At 43.8% G+C, this 22,444-nt stretch overlaps 1 protein-coding gene across 4 annotated transcripts in view; it reads right to left on the bottom strand.

Annotated features, from left to right (window-relative positions):
• Positions 1-22,444, bottom strand: part of LOC144680987 (tyrosine-protein kinase Fyn) — a 290,651-nt gene that overhangs the window by 26,127 nt on the left and 242,080 nt on the right. For 2 of the 4 annotated variants that reach the window (XM_078542617.1, XM_078542618.1), the window contains exons 6-9: positions 19,422-19,525; positions 17,107-17,256; positions 8,497-8,661; positions 5,511-5,690 (exon numbers count right to left, since the gene is read on the bottom strand). In XM_078542617.1, the coding sequence (XP_078398743.1) occupies positions 5,511-5,690; positions 8,497-8,661; positions 17,107-17,256; positions 19,422-19,525 (599 nt within the window). Of the gene's footprint in view, positions 1-5,510; positions 5,691-7,897; positions 8,054-8,496; positions 8,662-17,106; positions 17,257-19,421; positions 19,526-22,444 lie in introns of all 4 variants that reach the window. The other 2 variants (XM_078542620.1, XM_078542619.1) reach the window with 2 other exon arrangements.

Raw genomic sequence — 22,444 nt, forward strand, 5'->3', positions numbered from 1 at the left:
CATCCAAAGGACAGTCATATGGACTCAAAACGTTAACTCTGTTCCTCTCTCCACAGTTGCTGCCAGACCTGCTGAGCTTTTCCAGCACTTTGTGTTTTTATTACAGGATTGCATAAGACTAGAATGAAGTACATTGATGTTAATCTCCCCTTGTCCAAGATTTAAGCCACAATTTCTTATACCCGGAAGGTGTTCTTTTAGTACAAGGACAAACATACAGCTTCTCCTTGAACTTGTCGACACTATTCACCTCCACGGCCTTCCTGGACAGTTGGTTCCACACATTCTCCATCTTGTGTGTAGAGTAGTTAAATTAAACTGTGTTCATTTGCTCTCTTCTCAGCTTGAATCCATTGCCCCTGGTCAAGTGTTTGAGATTACCTCAATTTATTAGACGTCAGTTGACCTGTATCCCTTGGAATCATTAAAAAATCACAGGAATGAGAGCAATAACTCTTCAACTGTGGCTACCCACACTAATCCAATTTCCCTTCCTTTTCCACCAAATCCTTTATTGATCTTAACCAATTGCCTAATCAATCTCCTTTCAAATGCTGCACCAGCGTAAATTTGTAAGTTGCCTGCTCCCAAAGTGGAACGTGGCCTGTGGAAACGCATAAGAAATTGTGCACCCTCAGCTCAAAAGCTTCTGCACATCGATGTTCATTCGGGCATGTGGTTATTCAAATTCCTCCCTTCATTCTTTTTCTTCTTCTTCTTTTTCTTCTTCGAGTTTTCTGTCCAAAGGCAATCCAACCTAGTATGCCACAACCTCCACCACGGATAGGACAAGGAGGCAGGTCCCAAATCCACTCCAGCCGGACTAGCGATCGAACCCCATGCTGTTGGGACCAATCTGATCCACACTGTCCAGCCCAGCCCCCCCTCAACCTGTTTGGCTGCGTTACAAACGCACCTTTACTGACCATCAAGTCCTGAAGTGGGAAGTCCTTGAACCTGGAGCTTCTGCTTCAGAGGCAGGGAGGCTACCCAGTGCACCATGAGACCTCCTTTCCTTCATTCTTCTAGTGATAATCTAAACCAACAAATTTTTTTTTACTATTTACCCTAGTCACACCATTCAAAATCTGAAACCTCATTAGATCTACCTTTCATTTTTACTTCTCTAGCATGAAAGTCCCAATTTGTCCAGGTTTCTTCATGCATCATTCTAGCGAATCTTTGCAGCCCCAGTAGTCATTCCTATAAGCGAGGTGTGCAGATAATAAATGCTCCAACTGTGGCCTAACCAACATCTTACACAAGTTCCAAATTCAACATAGCTTTGTGGTTTTATATTCAATAGTATCCCCCCCCCACCTCCCCGGAGGCATTCCGCAAGGATCGTTCCCTCCGGGACACGCTGGTCCACTCCTCCATCACCCCCTACACCTCAATCCCCTCCCATGGCACCTTCCTATGCAACCGAAGGTGCAACACCTGGCCCTTTACTTCCCCTCTCCTCACCGTCCAAGGGCTCAAACACTCCTTTTAGGTGAAGCAACGCTTCACTTGCACTTCCCTCAATTTAGTCTACTGTATTCGTTGCTCCCAATGTGGTCTCCTCTACACCTTCGGTCTGTCCGCAAGCATGACCCAGACCTCCCTGTCGCTTGCCATTTCAACACCACCCTGCTCTCATGCCCACATGTCTGTCCTTGGCCTGCTGCAATGTTCCAGTGAAGCTCAACGCAAACTGGAGGAACAGCACCTCATCTTCCGACTAGGCACTTTACAGCCTTCCGGACTGAATATTGAGTTCAACAACTTCAGATCATGAACTCTCTCCTCCATCACCCCCTTTCCGATCCCCCCTTTTCCAATAATTTGTAAATTTTTTTTTAATATATATTTTTCTTTTCCCACCTATTTCCATTATTTTTTAAATGTATTTCTATCCATTATTCTATCTCTACCTTTTAGCCTATTTTGATCCCTTCCCCCCACCCCACCCCCACTAGGGCTATCTGTCACTTGCTCGTCCTGCTTTCTACTCTTAATGTCACCATTAGTACATTCCTCAGCTAATATCACCACTGCCAACACCCCTTTGTCCTTTTGTCTATGACATTTTTGGCAATCTCTTCTTTGCCTCCACCTATCACTGGCCCTCTATCCAGCTCTACCTGTCCCACCCCCCTCAACCAGTTTATATTCCACCTCATTTCTATATTTCTTAGCTCTGATGAAGAGTCACACGGACTCGAAACGTTAACTGTGTTCCTCTCCGCAGATGCTGTCAGACCTGCTGAGTTTTTCCAGCTATTTTTGTCTTTGTTTCAGGTTAAATGAATGCTTTACACAAGCTCAGCGTCACCCATTGGGCCTTTGCTCTATCGCTGACTATGTGCTCCAGAACCTTGTTTACTTCATCACATGCCAGACTGATCTTTTCAATGAACTCTTGAAGTACTCCCAAGATCTTTTTCCTCTGTGTCCCGTAGTACCAGGAGCTACATTCATCTTATCTTCATTAGTTAGATGAAACCCGGGTAGGAGGCTCGCCTGGAGCAGGCAGGTTGGCTGCATGAGCTGGCTCTGTGCTGTAATTTTGACGTAAATATGCGTAATTCACTGCTTACCCTTCTCCTCCAGTGGATCATTTGTTAGTTTAACCAGATCACACTGTATTTGGTCCATTTGCTCCAGAGAGGAGACCAAAGGGAGGCACGTCTTTTTACTTTCTTTTGCCCAAACCTTGACCTTAACTCCCAGAACAAGATGAGAACTACAACAAGCTATGAAAGTCGAGTTAGTGTCAGGTTGGAATGCAGAAGTTACACAACTCAGCTATCAACAGATGCAAAATCCTTGAAATCCAATCCCTCCCTATCACTTAATATCTCAAGGCAGCCTCACTGAGTTATTTCTGAGTGGGAATGCCAAACTATGGGCCACATTGTATTGCAGATTCACAACCATCAAAAACAGCATTAAGGCTCTGTAATTTTATTTATTCAATTTATTTTTTATTCATTTACAGGATGTGGGCATTGCAGGCTAGGCCAGCATTTATTGCCCATCCCTAGTTGCCCTTGAGAAGGTGGTGGTGAGCTGCCTTCTTGAACCGCTGCAGTCCATGTGGTGTAGGTACACCCACAGTGCTGTTAGGAAGGGAGCTCCAGGATTTTGACCCAGCGGCAGTGAAGGAACAGCGATATATTTCCAAGTCATGATGGTGAATGACTTGGGGGGAGTTTCAGGTGGTGGTGTTCCCATGTGTCTGCTGTCCTTGTCATTCTCCTTCTAGATGGTAGTGGTCGTGGGTTTGGAAGGTGATGTCTTAGGAGCTTTGGTGAGTTTCTGCAGCGCATCTTGTAGATGGTGCACACTACTGCCACTGTTAGTCAGTGGTGGAGGCAGTGAACATTTGTGGAAGGGGTGCCAATCAAGCGGGCTGCTTTGTTCTGGACGGTGTCAAGCTTCTTGAGTGTTGTTGGAGCTGCACTCATCCAGGCAAGTGGGGAGTATTCCATCACACTACTGCTTTGTACCTTGTAGATGGTGGACAGGCTTTGGGGAGTCAGGAGGTGAGTTACTTGCCACAGGATTCCTAGCCTTTGACCTGTTCTTGAAACCAGTGTTTATATGGCTAGTCCAGTTCAGTTTCTGGTCCATGGTAGCTCACAGGACATTGATAGTGGGGAATTCAGCAATGGTAATGCCATTGAATGTCAAGGGGTGATTGTTAGATTCTCTCTTGTTGGAGATGGTCATTGCCTGGTACTTGTGTGGCACGAATGTTACTTGCCACTTGTCAGCCCAAGCCGGGTATTGTCCAGACCTTGCTGCATTTGGACATGGACTGCTTCAGAATCTGAAGAGTCGCAAATGGTGCTGAACATTGTGCAATCATCAGCGAACATCCCCACTTCTGACCTTATGATGGAAGGAAGGTCATTGATGAAGCAGTTGAAGATGGTTGGGCTGAGGACACTACCCTGGGGAACTCCTGCAGTGATGTCCTGGAGCTGAGATAATTGGCCTCCAACAACCACCACCATCTTCCTTTGTTCTAGGTATGACTTCAATCAGCGGAGAGTTTTCCCCAATTCCCATTGACTCCAGTTTTGCCAGGGCTCCTTGATGCCATACTCAGTCAAATACTGCCTTGATGTCAAGGGCAGTCACTCTCACCTCACCCAGGAATCTTAAAGGAAAAAATTAATTTCTTCTTCTACCCTCTCCAATAACAGTTTCTCTTCTTTTTAAATAGAGGATAATTTTGTCCACTTTGGAGAGGAGAACCACACCTTTGTTCAGATGTAAGGTAGTCTACTGATAACCCATCCAATGGGTACCTAGGTAACATTGAGACCCCATGTGGCAGGTCAGTCAGAGATTGTCTCTCACTGTGGGTTTAAGGGACAGCATCCTTAGTCCACTCGATACTAATTTTTTTCACTCCGAGTCAAAAATCTTAGTTATCCTGAATAAGCTGATTTTGGTAATCCAGTTGATTAGCACTGAGTGTCAGGAAGGAAGTCAATTCCCAGTCAAACAGCAATTCCCATATATAAAAAGGATGCCTTATATGCTTTTTGGATTTCCTTTCCCGATATTTGAAATATTTCCACTTTAGTATTTTATCTCTCATATGCAGCCACCAGAATATTATCACAGGTCGTTATAAAGAGGTCAGAATAACAAACAGAAGCCTTTGCTGCAAATTCCTTTAGCTATGTGACTATCCTGTCTCTTTGTGGGACCTTTCTCGTGCCTTCAAAAAGTAGTTTAGTATCCTGGCAAACTTAGTAAACTTATTACACAAAGAATAAGCAAAGATCTAACAGCAATTTCATACATATTTATCATAGATATTAACCCAACCAATTCCTCAAAATAGAATAAGTTTGAAATACTCAGCTTTGTTCCTTCTTTAAGCAAGTTTGTCCCCAGACAGAGTCATTTATTTATGGCACAGAAAGAGGGTCATTCGGCCCATTGAGTCTATGCTAGAACAGGATTTCACATTTGTCTCACTCTGACTGTGGCTGGCTTTTAAACTCCCTGGTATATTGTGACTAGGTTAGAAGGGACTACCTTTAGATAAAAACTTGACAACATATATCATTCTCCTCTCCCAGCTGGGAGATCCAGCTTTGTGGTTTCAAAACATTTCGCCTCTCGGCTGATGCAATTTTCCTCAAATAATTGCTTTGCAAAAAAACCTGCATTGGTCAAAGGGTGCCTCACATTAGAAATATAACCTGTCCCAGATGAGTAGCATTGTTGCTCATTAGCAGCCATGGTGCACATTTCCTTTTTAATTCCAATTAATTGAGTCCGATTGTGTGACAGAAAATGGAGGAACCAAGAGGTCACTTTACTGGAATGCAAACTTTTTGCGTTTAAGAAGTCCCTCACACTACTGAGTGGGAGTGAAAGCTCTCTGTCTGACTGTCCGAGGCTGCCCTCTTGTTTCTCCTAACAATTATGCAGCAGTGAATAAAAATAACTATACACATTAAAAACGTTAACTTCAGTATAAAATGACAAGGTGATTCTACCTTTACTCATGTACTCGGTGACGATGTAGATAGGCTCCTCAGAGACCACAGCGTAAAGCTGAACCAATTTGTCATGTCTCAATTTCTTCATGATCTGAGCTTCTTCAAGGAAGGACTCTGGAGACATGGTGCCCGGTTTCAGAGTCTTCACGGCCACTTTAGTGGTTCCATTCCAAGTACCTTCATCCAAAGCACAAAAAAAAGGTTCAATATACATAAATTTAAAATGATTAAAAGAAATGAAATGACAAAAAGGTAACAAAAGCAAGAACTGCTAAGATCATAACGTCCTGGTTAGTTTCGAGATCTGTGAGATAGGGGAGCAGCCAGTTATGTTGCTAACACATTGGTTTTAAGAGGAATTTTTCGGCCAGACTTTACATGCCTGTAGCTTTAACTTAGCCAATTGATGCAAACACATGCAATATCTGAGCCAGACTTACAGTAGTTTATGATAGTCATTTTAGGTTTGGCAGTAAAACTGATTTAGAAGCCATGTTAAGCCAATGTGACATGCTGTTAAATGACATGCTGATCACATGATGCAACTTTGATGATACCAACCCATTAGCACCCAATTTCAAAACTTTAAATAAAGTTCCAAGTTGGCTTGAAGTGTTTGGATATAGCTGGGCCACTAAGTACATAACTGGGGCTGAAAGATTAGGCTCCATTCCATTTTGTGTAGGGGAAGTGAAGTGTTAACTTGCCTGTTCCAATGCATATACCATGTACAAGTGATTGAATGGCCTCTTGGTTCTACAATGCTGTGTAATATGCACAGAAAGAGGAAAACATTTTCATAAATGAGGAAAATTTGACCTCATCAGGTATACACAGCACAGATTCACCAGAACGATATTGGGGCTTAAATGGTTAAATTGTGAGGCCGTGCTGCGTAAACTTGGCTTGAATTCCCCGAGTTTAGCATAGCGAGCAACGATCTAACTGAGGTATTATTATCTATTACATGCTACTATTCAGATACCCCTTGTTCTGTGGTTCAACAAAGAGAATGAGACTGCTGCTTACGCCATCAAATGACTGGAGGCAACATTCAGACTCTAGAGCCCGTGGTGTAGCACGGGCCAGTTTGATACCAGGATTGGCTTCCCCCGACTACATTGGCAGCTCTCGTAGGGGTAGCTTCAGGCTGGGCCCTTCAGATGAAAAATGACTGACAGGAGAAGTGGCCCATCCAGCCTGTCCCATACAATTAACGACACGTTGTGCCCTGACCACCTGAAACTGAGGTGAGAAACAAGGTGATTTCTCAGGTTATGAAAACAGAAAATGTTGGAAAAACTCAGCAGGCCTGGCAGCATCCGTGGAGAGAGAAACAGAGTTAATGTTTCAAGTACGTAGGACTCTTCTTCAGAGCTTGAAGAGTCATACGGACTCAAAAACGCTAACTCTGTTTCTCTCTCCACAGATGCTGCCGGGCCTGCTGAGTTTATCCAGCACTTTCTGTTTTTATTTCAGATTTCCAGCATCTGCAGTATTTTGCTTTTACTTTCGATTCTCAGGTTAATTTGGGGGGGGAAAAAATGTCTGGGAAATTCCTCTCCATGTTGCCTTGGACACAAGCATGTCCTGTGTATTTACACAGGCTAACGATCTTCATAACTACAAAACACAAGGCTTTCCTGAACGGCAGGGTGGGATGGAAGTACGTCGTGTGGAGCTGGTGGCTGCAGGTGGTCTCAGGGTGCCACATAGTTCACCAACGCATCAAAACAAATGCGTGCCTAAATTGGCAGCAGCGAAAAATCCCAGCACCAGCTTGAAACCTTGAAAATTTCCTCCAATGCTCAGCCCAGTAAAGGTCAAAGGAACAGGAGCAGATCATTCAGCCCCTCAAGCCTGCTTTGCCATTCAAGGAGATGGTGGCTGGTGCCTCAACTCCCTTTCCTCTGTATTCCTTTAATACCTTTACAGAATGACAATCTGTCAATCTCAGGGTTGAAATTTTCAATTGATGCCCGGCCTCAGCAGCGTTTCGGGCGAGAGAGTTTGAGATTTCCAATGGTGTAGGGGTGTGGTTGGGGGTGTGGGGAAGCATTTCCTGACATCACCCTTGAAAGGCCCAGCTCAAAATTAAGTCATGCTTCTGGATTCCTATTCAAGGAAGTTGGCATCTATTTGGGAATGGCTTTATTTGATTTAGAACAGTGTTCCCTATAACTACTGCCCTTTGACATATGATGCACAACATGTTCCACATTAAAGATCAATTAAATAATAAAGCGCTGCCGACGAAACGTTACCAATGACTGCCCAGTATTCCGGACACCTTTTGGTTTTTGGGCCGCTTTCTGTTTTTCAACGTTTGAATGAATTTTGAAACAGATCTTAAGATTATAGAAGAAAGCTTCTGAGCACCTTACCATACCACACGTCGGCGAAACATCCCTGACCAAGCTTTTTCTCCAAGATTAGGGAATCCCGTAAAATTTCCCAAGAATCTTTAGCTAATCCCACAGTTTGCGGTATCATGTTTGTACAAAACGTTGTTAAGTTATAGCACAAACCATCAGCTGACTCTACGGAGAATAGATGCAATGGGAACAGGGTTTAAAATTCAATGAAGCGCATGCAGTCAATGAGGATGGAAGTTGAAGTGTCAAAAGTGCAGCTCATTGTCCGACTCCAGTAATTCTAGACCGTCAAAATGTTTCTTTCCGTTCTTTTTCTTTAGAAAGGAAGTGACCAAGACACACTTTTTACCCTTCTACAATCATTTTCAAACGAGACCATGTTTTCCTGGATTTGGTGGAATTGGTAACCGTGACTGGATCCTTGCAAATAGCCAATGGACTGCACGAAACTCCAGGTATTTTTGAGTGAATTTATTAACCACACTTACGATTGGAGTCGACCTAATGCGCACAGTGAACTCCTTCTGCCTTCCATCACTCCTTGTTTACACCAGACCCCCCCCTCCCAGGTGTCTGGGAGGAGGTACAAAATCGTTCTAGTTTCATACCCATCCAGACTTCCCCAAACTGCCCATTTCCAAGCCTCTTGATTAACTGCAGAGATTCACGGGGAATTTCCCACACGTCTTTGGTTTTCACAGAGAGGTCAGCAAGCCTTGGCATACCCTTATGGCAAGGGACCACCAAGCGACAGCAGAGACCAGCAGCTCGTTCTGCAGGGGGTGGAGGTGGGGGGGTTGGCAGTGGCACAAAAGCCGCACAGAAAGAGAGAGAGAGAGAGAGAGAGAAAGAGAAAGAAGCAAATAAATCGTACGGGCTTTCCGTCAGATTGACAAGAGCAAAAACAGAACAAGATAATCTCACTGGCGAGCACCTGCAGCATTGTTTTCACTGTGACTGATAGGTCTGCGGGGGTTTAACGAAGACTAATTGATAACGTAGCCTTTAATCTTTTTCTTGGGGTGCGAAGGTAATTTATTCAAGTCAAAGGCCCTTTTAATTATTCCTTGCACGGCTGTGTACACAGAGTAACTTAAAGAGGGCAACTCAGGTTGCTGATCGACCTTTCCAGGCAAGATTGTTGATTATGATGTATGGTTTACCACATCAGTTTGTGAACAGCCAAAAAAAAAGTAGAAACTCAGGTGGGTCCGGACAACTTAATTTAAGCGAAGTTGCATCAGGCTAGGGTGACAGGGCTCCCTCCATAGGGCCAAGTAAACAACTGCGACCAATGAGAGCTTTAAACACATTTTTCCAATAGTGCTATAAACCACAGTGACCCCTTTCAAATTAGGGTAGGTCAGGTTAGAAAGGCCGGGGAAGAGATGGGGGGGAAAACCTCCCAACACTGAAGTTGTTTCAAAAAACCTACATTAACTCAGTTGTTACAAATGAAAAAGACATTCAGCCTTTGAAACGATTAAGATTTGAGGGGGTCTCGACAGGATAGATGCTGAAAGATGTTTCCCCCTTGTGGGGGAACCTAGAACTAGGGTGCACAGTTTCAAACAAGGGATCGCCCATTTAAGACGGAGATGAGGAGGAATTTCCTCTTTCGTAGGGTCATTAGTCTTTGGAATTCTCTCCCACAGCAAGCAGTGGAGGCAGCTTGGGTCATTGAATATATTCAAGGCGGAGTTAGACAGTTTTGATTGACAAGGGGGTCAAGGGCTATGAGGGAGGGGGGGGCAGGCAGGAAAGTGGAGTTAAGGCCACATCACATCAGCCATCATCTTATTGACTGGTGGAGCAGTCTTGAGGGGCCAAATGGCCTACACCTGCTCCTATTTCTTGTGATATGTTTAAAAACCACTCTCAGGATCTTAACTACAAATTGCAATATTTACCCACCCACCTTTTTTTCATGGACTGTATTGTTAAGGGAGAAAAGAGCACTTGTCTGGATTTCAGTCATTACTGCATTATATTGATTAACCCCACAGATCTATTCAATGTATTGCTGTACTGTATTAAGACACCTTCAACCTCTCAGTCAAAACAAGCTGTGGTGTGATAAGCACAAACAGATCAGTAGCACATTGAACTGAAAGATCACTCTCTGAAGGCTGGCATTGCATCAATATTATAAAACTAATATGGAGTGTAGATTTACAACATTTATTTTAAACTCAATGGTAGGGAATTGGGCCATGGTTTCACTTGAGACTGGATTCCCAACCCTGATGATCACAATTTGGATTCCAGCATGAAGCAACATTCAAACTCGCCTGGCCTCACTGGGCAAGTCTGGCCCGTTCTCAGCCTGCCCCATGGATGGAGCAATAGAGAATAATGGAGGGTTCAATCAGGGGCTGAGGTAAAAACAGTGAGTGAGACCAGAACTCCCTCCTCAGCTGCAGTGTGTGTGTACCTAAACCGCATGGGGCTGCAGCGGTTCAAGGTGGCTGCTCACCGCCACCTTCTCAAGGGCAATTAGGGATGGGCAATAAATGCTGGCCCAGCCAGCGATGCCCACGTCCCATGAATGAATAAAAGCATAAAAGTTAAGAGGGAGAAAGTTAAGAGCCCAGGGCTCCCATGGCTGACTGTTACCCATGACTCCAGCTGGAAAATCGACTTCCGTGGATACTCTACTTGTAAATTCAGGTCAGGTTCACTGATGACGCTAATCTTTATTGCCCATTCCTAGTTGCCCTTGAGGAGGTGTGCTGAGCCACTGCATGTGTGGTGAAGGTGCCCTCTCAATGCTGTTAGGGAGAGGGTTCCAGGTGAAGTCAGGATCAAGATTTACTCAGATCCTCTAGAGAGGAAATTTCCTCAGTGGCTAGACTCAAACATGAAGAACAGCCATTTTGATGAAGCATCTGAGACTAATCTGGCACCTGTGCTGACAGCCTCAGTACTCAGCAAACTTCTTTTTTATTTTTATGCAGCTTTCTGACAGAATGTTTGGGACATAACTCACCATATTCATGGTATCACTAAAGTGAGTTTGTTTCACCTTCCTGCTCAATTGGGGAAGAACCCGAGCCGGACCATTTCCAGTTCCCAACCCCACACTGGCCTACAGTGTGCACTCTGGTGAAATATTCCAGGAGGCAGCTGCCTCCATGTCCACCGTCCAATTAAGGATGATGGGCGAGTTCCTGAGGGTGCAGGCCCAATCAGAGGGGCCACAGCCAGACCCTCTGGGAGAGGTAGGTGTTGAAAGGAAAGATGAGGGTGCCTCAAAATGGAGGCGGCACCCTCAGATGCATCCATTGAATTTCAGAAATGAATAGGAATGACACCAGTAGACCCATGGAGAGGGGCAGAAACCCCACCAGGGGATTCGTTTGGGCCACGAGTGCTGACTTTTCTGCCCGCGGCCCCATCATTTGGGGCAGGGAGCGTCTGGCCTGCCACCATCTCTGTAAGGTGTCACTGGTCCTCCGGCTTGATCTTGCTCTCCCGCCTGCTGCCCTCGTCCTTCTAGATGGTAGTGGTCGTGGGTTTGGAAGGTGCTGGCTAAGGAGCCTTGGTGAGTTCCTGCAGTGCATCTTGTAGATGGTACACACTGCTGCCACTGTACGTTGGTGGGGGAGAGATTGAATGTTTGTGGGTGTGGTGCCAATCAAGTGGGCTGCTTCGTCCTGGATGGTGTCAAGCTTCTAGAGCCTTGTTGGAGCTGTACTCATCTAGGCATATGGAGAGTATTTTAATCACACTCCTGACTTGTGCCTTGTAGATGATGGACAAGCTTTGCGAAGTCAGGTGGTGATTTACTGGCCGCAGGATTCCTAGCCTCTGACCTGCTTTTGTAGCCATAGTATTTATATGACTAGTCCAGTTTTGTCTCTGGTCAATAGTAACCAGGATGTTGATAGTGGGGGAATTCAGTGATGGTAACGCCACTGAACATCAAGGGACGATGGCTAGGTTCTCTCTTGTTGGAAATGGTCATTGCCTGGCACTTGTGTGGCGTGAATGTTACTTGCCACTTATTAGCTGAAGCCTGGATATTGTCCAGGTCTTGCTGCATTTGGACATGGACTGCTTCAGTATCTGAGGAGTTTCGAATGGTGCTGAACATTGTGTAATCATCAGCGAACATCCCCACTTCTGACCTTATGATGGAAGGAAGGTCAGTGATGAAGCAGCTGAAGATGGTTGGGCCTAGGACACTACCCTGAGGAACTCCTGCAGTGATGTCCTGGAACTGACCTCCAACCACAACCATCTTCCTTTGTGCTCGGTATGACTCCAACCAGCGGAGAGTTTTCCCCCGATTCCCATTGACTCCAGTGTTGCTAGGTCTCCTTGATCCTAAACTCTGTCAAATGCTGGCTTGATGTCAAGGGTAGTCACTCTCACCTCAACTCTGGAGTTCAGCTCTTTTGTCCATGTTTGGACTAAGGCTGTAATGAGGTCAGGAGCTGAGTGGCCCTGGCAGAACTCAAACTGAACATCAGTGAGCAGGTTATTACTAAGCAAGTGCAACTTGGTAGCACTGTTGATGACCCCTTCCATTACTTTACTGATGATGGAGAGTAGACTGATGGGGCAGTAATTGGCCAGGTTGGATTTGTCCTGCTTTGTGTGGACAGGACATACCTGGGCAATTTTCCACATAGCCGGGTAGATGCCAGTGTTGTAGCTGCATTGGAACAGCTTGGCTAGGGGCGCGACAAGTTCTGGAGCACAAGTCTTCAGTACTATTGCTGGAATATTGTCAGGGCCCGTAGCCTTTGCAGTACCCGGTGCCTTCAGCCGTTTCTTGATATCATGTGGAGTGAATCGAATTGGCTGAAGGCTGGCATCTGTGATGCTGGGGACCTCGGGAGGAGGCCAAAATGGATCACCCACTCGGCACTTCAGTAGCTTGTTCAAATTAGGCAATCCGTGTATGTATGTAGTAACCTTGTGGGTAATAAAGAAAACCTCAGCGGTCAACAGGACCTGCTAAATCAGCACTGAACCCGGGGTGGTCCTGGCCTGTACAACAGTTCAACAGGGGCGAGTACTTGTACAACTGAATCAGTGGCAGCAGACATGAGTGGAGTTGTGACATGTCGCTGTGTAAAGGTCATAAAAGTAGCAGCTGTTGTTTGAAAAATGGCAATTACATCAGTAAGAGTAAAGAACATTGCATGTATTAACAAAAACAGATTAACGTGAAACATAGGAATAAGCTGCTCAAGCACACATAGTAAACAGGCCTTGTTCACATGATTACTTGTTCCCCACTTAACAATAAATCTACTTATTGCAGAACAAGTAGCCACTTTGTAGTGTATTTCTCACACACATCCCAAAAATTAAACCAATGGAATAAAAAAAAACCTTCCACAAGCAGTTGCATCAATTTTTCACATGTAAATTTTAAATAAATCAAAAAGCAACACAGGGTTACTAGATTTTTCACTATTTTTTTAAACTCGAGAAAGGTTTTGCATTTCTGGTGGACGCTGTTGCAATTTCTTTCATACAAATAGTCGTTTGGTAGTAAAGCAATTGATTATTGCTGAAAAATAAAGACACGTGTTGTCAAAGCTTCTTTGTCTTGCACTCACAGGACAATTCGCAAGAACGCTAAATGAAGAGGGAACAACAATTTATGCTGCATGAGAAGAGAGTGCTGATTGGTTGGCAAGTGGACAGCACTCTCTTCTCATACAGTATAAATTGTTGTTCCCTCTACATTTGGTATTTTTGCAATTTGTCCTGATGAGTGCAAGATGAAAAGCTTCAATGTACAAACTTGATGCAGGAGTAGGCCGCACAGCCCCTTGAGCTTGCTCTGCCATTCAACAAGATCATGGCTGATCTGATTTTACCCTGAACTCCATATTCCCACCAACCCCTGATAACCTTTCACCCCTGAATTTATCCACCTCCGCCTTAAAAATATTCAAAGACCCTGATTCCACTGCCTTTTGATGAAGAGAGTTCCAAAGGCACAATACTCTCAGAAAATATTTCTCCTCATCTGTCTTAAAAGGGCAACCCCTTATTTTTAAACAGTGAGCCCTAGTTCTAGATTCTCCCACAAGAGGAAACATCCTCTCCACATCCACCCTGTCAAGGCCCCTCAGGATCTTAAAGGTTTCAATAAAGTCACCTGTTACTCTTCTAAACTCCAGTGGATGAAAGCCGAGCATGTCCAATCTTTCCTCATAAGACAACCTGCCCATTCCAGCTATTAGTCTAGTCAATCGTCTCTAAACTGCTTCTAATGCATTTACATCCTTACATAAATAAGGTGACCAATATTGTACACAATACTCCTGATGTTGTCTCACCAGTATCCTGTTCAACTGAAGCATAACCTCCCTACTTTTATATTCAATTCCCCTCACAACTGCATACTAGCCTTTTGCGATTCATGCACTAGGACACCCAGATCCCTCTGTATCCTCTCACTATTTAAATAATATGCTTCATTTTTATTCTTCCTGCCAAAATGGACATATTCACATTTTCCCACATTATACTCCATTTATCTTGTCTTTGCCCACTCGCTTAATCTATGAATGCCCCTTTGTAACCTCCTTATGTGCTCTTCATAACTTACTTTCCTACCTATCTTTGTGTCATCAACAAATTTAGCAACTATATCTTTGGTTCCTTCATTCAAGTCATTTATATAAATTGTAAAAAGTTGAGGCCCCAGCACTGATCCCTATGGCACACCTCTCGTTACATCCTGCCAACTAGAAAAAGACCCATTTATGCCTACTCTGTTTCCTGTGAGCTAGCCAATCTTCGATCCATGACAATATGTTACCCCTACACCATGAGATTTTATTTTCTGCAATAACCTTTGATGTGGCGCTTGGATTTCCAGAAGGCATTTGATAAGTACAGTACATTCACCAGCTCCCCTTTATCCACAACACATGAGATTCCTTCAAAGACAGAAGCAGGCTATTTGGCCCATCAAGACTGCTCTGCCATTCAATGAGATCAGGTGATCTCAGGTTGACATGGAAGAGATGGGCTGAATGGCCTCCTTCTGTGCTGTAACTTTTCTATGGCTGATCTGATAATCCTCAACTCCACTTTCCTGCCTTTTCCCCATAACCCTGATTCCCTTACTGATTAAAAATCTGTCTATCTCAGCCTTTAAGATACTTAACGACCCAGCTCCGACAGCCCTCTATGGTAAAGAATTCCGCAGATTGACTACCCTCAGAAGAAATTCCTCCTCATCTCTGTCTTAAATGGATGACCCCTTACTCTGAGATTATTCCCTCTGGTCCTAGACTCTCCCACAAGGGGAAACAATCTCTCAGCATCTACCCTGTTAAGCCCCCTAAGAATCTTATATGTTTCAATAAGGTCGCCTCTCATTCTTCTAAACTCCAATGAGTACAGGCCCAACCTACTCAACCTCTCCTCACAAGAAAATCCCTTCATCCCCAGGATCAGCCTAGTGAACCTTTTCTGGACTGCCTCCAATGCCAGTATATCTTTCCTTAGATAAGGGGACCAAAACTGTTCACAGTATTCTAGGTATGTTCTAACTAGTACCTTGTATAGTTTTAGCAAGACTTCCCTATTTTTATACTCCATTCCCTTTGAAATAAAGGCTAACATTCCATTTGCCTTCCCTATTACCTGCTGAACTTGTATGTTAGCTTTTTGGGATTCATGCACGAGGACTCCCAAATCCAACTCCAATAAATTAGTTAAACATGATTTCCCTTTCACAAAACCATGTTGATGCTGCCTGATTGCCTTGAATTGACTAAGTGCCCTGCTATAACATCTTTAATAATAGCTTCTAACATTTTCCATATGACAGATGTTAAGCTAACTGGCCAGTATTTTCCTGCTTCCTGTCCCCCCTCCCATTTTGAATAAAGGAGTTACCATTTGCTATTTTCCATTTTAATGGAACCCTCCCTGATTCTAGGCAATTTTGGAAAATTAAAAACAATGCATCAACTATCTCACTAGCCACTTGGACTTCATACTAGTGTCTTAAAATACCAGAACCCAGGGATTTGTCAGCCTAGAGCTCCAACAATTTGCTAAGTACCACTACCCTGGTGATTGTAATTTTCCTGAGTTCCTCTCTCCCTTGCAATTCTTGATTTGCAGCTATTTCTGGGATGTTACTTGTATCCTCTATAGTGAAGGCTGATGCAAAATACTGTTCAATCTTTGTGCCATCTCCTTATTTTCCATTATTAATTCCCAGATTAATTCTATAGGACCAACGCTCACTTTGTTAACTCTCTTCTTCTTTAAATATCTATAAAAAACTCTTACTATCTGTATTTCTATTTCTAGCTAGCTTTCTCTTGTACTCTAACTTTTCCCTCCTTATTAATCTTTTTAGTCTTTCTTTGCTGTTCTTGATATTCTGTCCAATCTTCTGACCTGCCACCTGTCCTTGCACAATTATATGCTTTTTCTTTAAGTTTGATACTTTCTTTAACTTTTTTAGTGAATCACGGATGGTGAATCCGTCCCTTGGAACTTTTCTTTTTTGTTGGAATGTATCTATTCTGAAATATCCCTTCAAATGTCACTGCATCTCTATTGACCTATTCCTTAACCTCATTTGCCAGTTTATTTTAGCTGGTTCTGCTTTCATGCCCTCATAATTGCTCCTATCTAAGTTTAAAATACTATTCTTGGACCTACTCTTCTCTCCCTCAAACTGAATGTAAAATTCAATCATATTATGGTTGCTGTTACGTAGGGGCACCTTCACTATAAGGTCATTAATTAATCCCATCTCAGTATACAATACCAGGTCCAGTATAGCCTGTTCTCTGGTTGGCTCCAGAACATGCTGTTCTGAGAAACTCTCTCTAAAACACTATGAACTCCTCATCTAGGCTATCTTTGCCCATCTGATTTTCCCAGTCTATATGTAGATAAAAATCCCCCATGATTATTACTGTGCCTTTCCCATTATTTCTTCGTTCATACTCTGCCCTCCCATGTGGTTACTGTTAGGCCTGTACACCACTCCTACAAGTGACTTCCTGTCTTCATCATTTCTCATCTGTACCCAAACCGTCTCTACATCCTGGCTTCCCGAATTTAGGTAATCCTTCTCTATTGTGTTCATACCATCATGCTTTTTTTTTTCAAGCAACACAAGTTTTACATATTTGTGTATGAAACACCTTATGAACATAAGGAAATTTGAGTACAATGTGCACTGGCCACCATTGTACGTAGAAAATCATTCTTACCTGCATAATGTTGAACCAGCTGCTGCAGCGTTTCAAATTGGGCCCGGGTTGTTATATAATACCCACCATTATCCAGTTTGCGGATCTTATAGTGTTTGACATGGTCTCCTTTCGTATCATCCCAGTCCCGTATTGACAAAGAATAGGCACCTGTATGCAGCAAATGACGCTGGCACCATTATTTAGCTCAGTGATGCACACAACCATATTCTGCTATGTCTTTTATAATCAGATTGACAGACTGACCACTTAGACAGGTCTCTCATGCAGGCAATTTACAAGGTTATTATATTAGCTTGGCTCAATCTCTCTCTCTGGGCTGGAGAAATCAACAAGGCTGGAGTTACCACTTCTCAGTTTGTCAGCCAGTAACAGCTGACAACGAACATGGTTTTATTCATGACCTGGCATCTAGTGTCGCTGCCCTACACAAGCTCGTGAGTGCATAATCTGACAGAGCTGCTGCCAAGGAGCACTTCAGTCCCATATAACAGTGGTGGTATAATATTAGCAATTATATATTAAGGATTTTTTTTTTTTGGAAAGGTCTGGTTGTTCAGTACGCTGGAGATTCTAATCATACTGCCCATTCCCTAGGCTGTTCAATCAGTAATAGGTGACAGTGGTGGCAAATTAATCAGCCAAGACAGCTCTCAAAAACAAAGTTATAGAGCTAGTGCAGGCGATGCTTAACAACTTATACTTTTGGAGTGCCTAGAACATAATAAAACGTCCTAAGGCACTTCATAGGAGCATAATAAAACAAAGTGTGACACTGAGCCACATAAGGAGATACTAGGTCAGGTGACCAAAACCTTGGTCAAACAGGTAGGTTTTAAGGGGTGTTTTAAAGAGGCCGAGACCTTTAAGGAGGAAATTCCGGAGCTTAGAGCTTAGGCAGCTGAAAGCACGGCCACCAATAGGGGAGCAATTAAAATTGAGGATTCTCAAGCGGCTAGAATTGGCAGAGTACAGATATGTGAGGGTTGTAAGGCGGGGGGAGATTACAGAATATGAAGGAATAAAGGTCAAATAATATGGGATTAATGCAGGAATATTAGGTTAAAAATTACATTTCAATAAAACTTATAGCAAGCTGCATTTCTTTACCAAAGGACAAAGCTAGCTTGCAAACACAACATGGCCAACTTCCTTCACGACAATGCGAAGTTATTGATAAGAGACACAGACACCTAATAAATGGCATTCTATGGTTCTTGCTATGACATGACCACATAAGATACAATACTAGCTTTTTTTAAAATTCATTTACGGGATGTGGGTGTTGCTGGCTAGGCCAGCATTTATTGCCCATCCCAAATAGTCCTCGAGAAGGTGGTGGTGAGCTGCCTTCCTGAGCTGCAGTCCATGTGGTGTAGATACATCCACATTGCTGTTAGGGTGAAAGTTCCAGGATTTTGACCAAGTGACTGTGAAGGAACAGCAATATATTTCCAAGTCAGGAAAGAGAGTGATAATGTTTGCAGAACTGTTGGTTTTTAGGATAGGACTGAAAAGTGCATGTGACGTACTCGTATGCCTTTAATAAGACACTTTCTCAAATATTCATTCATGGGAAGTGGGCTTTGCTGGCTAGACCAGCATTTATTGCCCATCCCCAGTTGCTATTGAGAAGATGGTGGTGAGCTGCCTTCCTGAACCGCTGCAGTCCATGTGGTGTAGATACATCTGCAGTGCTATTAGGGAGGGAGTTAGGGAGGGATTTGGAAACAAGGATGAAAATTTTTACAATAGAGGTGTTACTTAACCAGAAACCAATGTAAGTCAGGGAGCAAAGGGGTGTGATGGGTGAATGGGACTTGGGCCAGAATTTTACACACTATTCCCCACCCTCCAGCTCCTCTCCTCTTGGAATTGGGGACAGGGGATGTAAAATAGAATGGGATGGCAGGGTGTGTCGTACCCGTCCTCTACCTGCTGGTATTTTACCAGTGTCAGGGTAGGCGTTGCCCACCCCACCTCCCAGAAAACGGCCTGGGGGTGAGATTTTGTCAGCCTAATGAGTTTTACGAAATAAATAAACGGAGTCAAGCTTTGGCAGTAAAATGTGCTCCCATTATTACTTTTTTAAAAATTCATTCTTGGGATGTGGATGTCGCTGGTTGGCCAGCATTTAGGTAAACAGTAGTTCGTTTTTGGCAATACACAGAGAGATGTTTAAAGCGACGCAGTCATATTCTGGCAAAGATCTGGTCAGGAGTTATGATTCCTGATCACCTGCGTTTGAAGCCTAAGGGGAAGCTCTGCTCAGGACAAAGAAATTCAGCACAATGTAATGGGAGAAAAATCCGTACCTTTGGTGGTTTCACTTTCACGAATTAGGAAGGTTCCTCTTGGGTTACAGACAGACAGAAGTTGTCTCTCAGCCTCTTTGCGGCCAAGTTTACCAAAGTACCACCTGTTGACAGTGAAGATTTTATTGTAAGCAACGGGAAACACTGTACAGTTAAACATAATATTCAGGAATTCAAAAGGGTTCAATATAAGGTCAAGGAGAATCCCAGACTCCTCTTTTCCACAAATCACCTTTAACACCATATATAAGGGGATTGATTTTTTAAAAAACCTCAATGTCTGCACAATTGTCTCCCCTTGGCGACCCTCATTTTCCATCTGCTCTCTCATCTGTTTAAAAACCCTCCTTCTGTTTCCTGCATCTTCTCCCCATCCAACTCCTCACCAACCAACAAGCTCGACTTTTCCCGTTTTCTCCCCCACTGGCTTCCTGAACGTCATCCCACACAAACTCCATTGCAGGGTCTGTATCCTGTACAACAAAGTCCCCCTGACCTATAAACCTCCAGCCACACCGACTTCCATTGGTTCCATAACCAAATTTCAGATTCCCTCGCCCTCATTTACAAATTGGTCCAAAGACTGGCCCCACCTTACCACATGCGTTCTCCAACCTCAGAGCCAGGCTGTCCCCTTTGGTCTTCTATCTACCCCTCATTCTACCATCACTATGCAGTTGTATCTGCCCCATTATTCTCATCATCACCACCATAACAACTTGCACTTACATTTATATAATGCCTCTGACATGTTCCTCTGAAGCATCTTGGGACTATCAAACAAAATTTGACACCGGAGAACATATGGATACACCAGGTTAGGGAACCAAAGGCTTGATCAAAGTGTTAAGTTTTAAGAACTGTCTTTAAGGAAGAAAGAGAGGTAGAGAGATGGAGGGGTTTAGGTGGGGTGGATTCCAGAGCTTAGTGCCTATGCAATGGTGGAGTGATTAAAATCAGGGGTGATCAAGAGGCCAGAGTTAGATGAGCTCAGATATCTCAAGAGTGCAAGGGACTGGAGGGGATAACAGCGGGGCCATGGAGGGATGTGAAAATATGGATGTGAATTTTAAAATCACGACGTTTCTTGATTGCAAGCCATGGTACAACTGAGAGCACAAGGACGAAAGGTGAATGGGATTTGATGAGAGTTGGGACACGGGTAGAGTTTTCGAAGGGTAGGATGTGGGAAGCTGGTCAGGAGAGCGTTTGTAATAGTCAAGTCTTGAGCTAACAAAAGCATGAATGAGTGGTTCAGCAGCAGATGTGGCAGGGGTGAAGTCAGGTAATGATACGGAGATGGAAGTGCGTGCTCTTAGTGATATAGCACGAATCAGAGGTCTGAAGCTCATCTTAGGTCAAGCGCGATATCAAGGTGGCAAACAGAATCACAGAATGTCAGGGCGCAGGAGGCAGCCATTCGGCCCATCCTGTCTGCACCGGCTCTCCGAATGAACATTATGATTTAGTGCTAATTTCCTGCCCTTTCCCCCGTACCCCTGCACATTGTTTCTAATCCAACGCCCTCTTGAATGCCTCGATTCTACCTGCCTCCGCCACGCTTGCAGGCAGTCACGGCCTTCCAGACCTCAACCGCCCGTTGTGTCAACAAGTTTTTTCTCACCTCACATTTGCTTCTTTTGCAACTCACTTTAAATCTGTGCCCTCTCGTCATCGATTCTTTTACGAGCTGGAACAGTTTCTTCCCTTCTACTCTATCCAGCCCCCCTCATGATTTTGAACATCTCTATCAAATCTCCTCAGAGTTTACAATGCTTCCAAGTTTTGTATCATCCGCAAACTTTGAAATTGTCCCCTGCACACCAAGATCTTAGATCATTAATAATATATCAGGAAAAGCAAGTGTCCCAATACCAACCCCTGGGGAACTCCACTACAAACCTTCCTCTGGCCCGAAAAATATCCATTGACCATTACCCTTTGTTTCTTATTATTCAGCCAATCTGGTTTAGTCTCAGTTACCTAGCTGCCAGGTCAGGGAACTCTTCCACTGTTTTTGGTGGAAGCATTTTCTCTGAGGTACCTCGAATCCTCCCCTAGTTTAAAAGGCACTATATAAATACTGGCAACAGCTGTTGCAATATCCAGTTACAGTTAGGGCTTGTCAAGTTTTATGGTGAAGAGAAAAATAACAAAGTTAGATTACAGCGGAGCCAGGATGTCACACCACATATTTAGTAATAACCCATACTGTTACCATTTACTGTACTCTTAACACAGAACCTCAGATATTAGAACAGGTAATTAAAAGATTAAGTTTTGAGCAGCACAAGAGCTCCAGCCCCCACCCCCCAACACAAACTCTGTATCCATCAGACTCTGGCCTCCAGTACATGATCAACACTCACCACCCAACCGCTCCAACCATGTGTCCTCCCAATCATGTGCCCTCCCCCACCTCAAAACTTCTCCACCTCCCTCCACTCCATTCAGGCCTTTTTTTATTTAAGAAAGCAAACCTCTTTGATCAAGCTGTTCGTCACCCCTCCTAATACCTCCCCATTTTGGCTTGGCCATCCAAATTTGTCTGATTACATGTTGGTGAAGAACGTTGGGACGTTTCTCAACTTTAAGTGAAAATGTGAATACAATTTGTTGGAGTCATAGAATGAGAGCCAGGTTTGAAAATCTGCTTCAGCTCAAGTTAGTCCATGATTTTACCGGACTGCGCTGAAAATGCCTGAACTCGCAGTGGCTGTACCGGTGAGTCCTCCTGCCATCAGGTAAATGAGATAACTCTAAGGTTAGACCCTGCAGGGAATCTTTCCTCGGTGCACACTGTGACCGTGGGCATCTGACTTTCCACGCCATTCCTTAAAAATGTCGCATACTTACTGTAAGAGGCAAGCTGCAAAATAGGAACAATGTACATAATCGATGAAAACTCATCCTTCACCTGATGCTGGTTAAAAAGATGCCAACTCTCATTTCCTGTGGGCCAAGACTCTCTCGTAATGAGGTCAAAGGTCAGTAACCATCGATACTCTCATTTAGCTTTCATC

The sequence above is a fragment of the Cetorhinus maximus genome, chromosome 5, assembly GCF_964194155.1.
Source record: "Cetorhinus maximus chromosome 5, sCetMax3.hap1.1, whole genome shotgun sequence".
NCBI classification, from domain to species: Eukaryota; Metazoa; Chordata; class Chondrichthyes; order Lamniformes; family Cetorhinidae; genus Cetorhinus; species Cetorhinus maximus.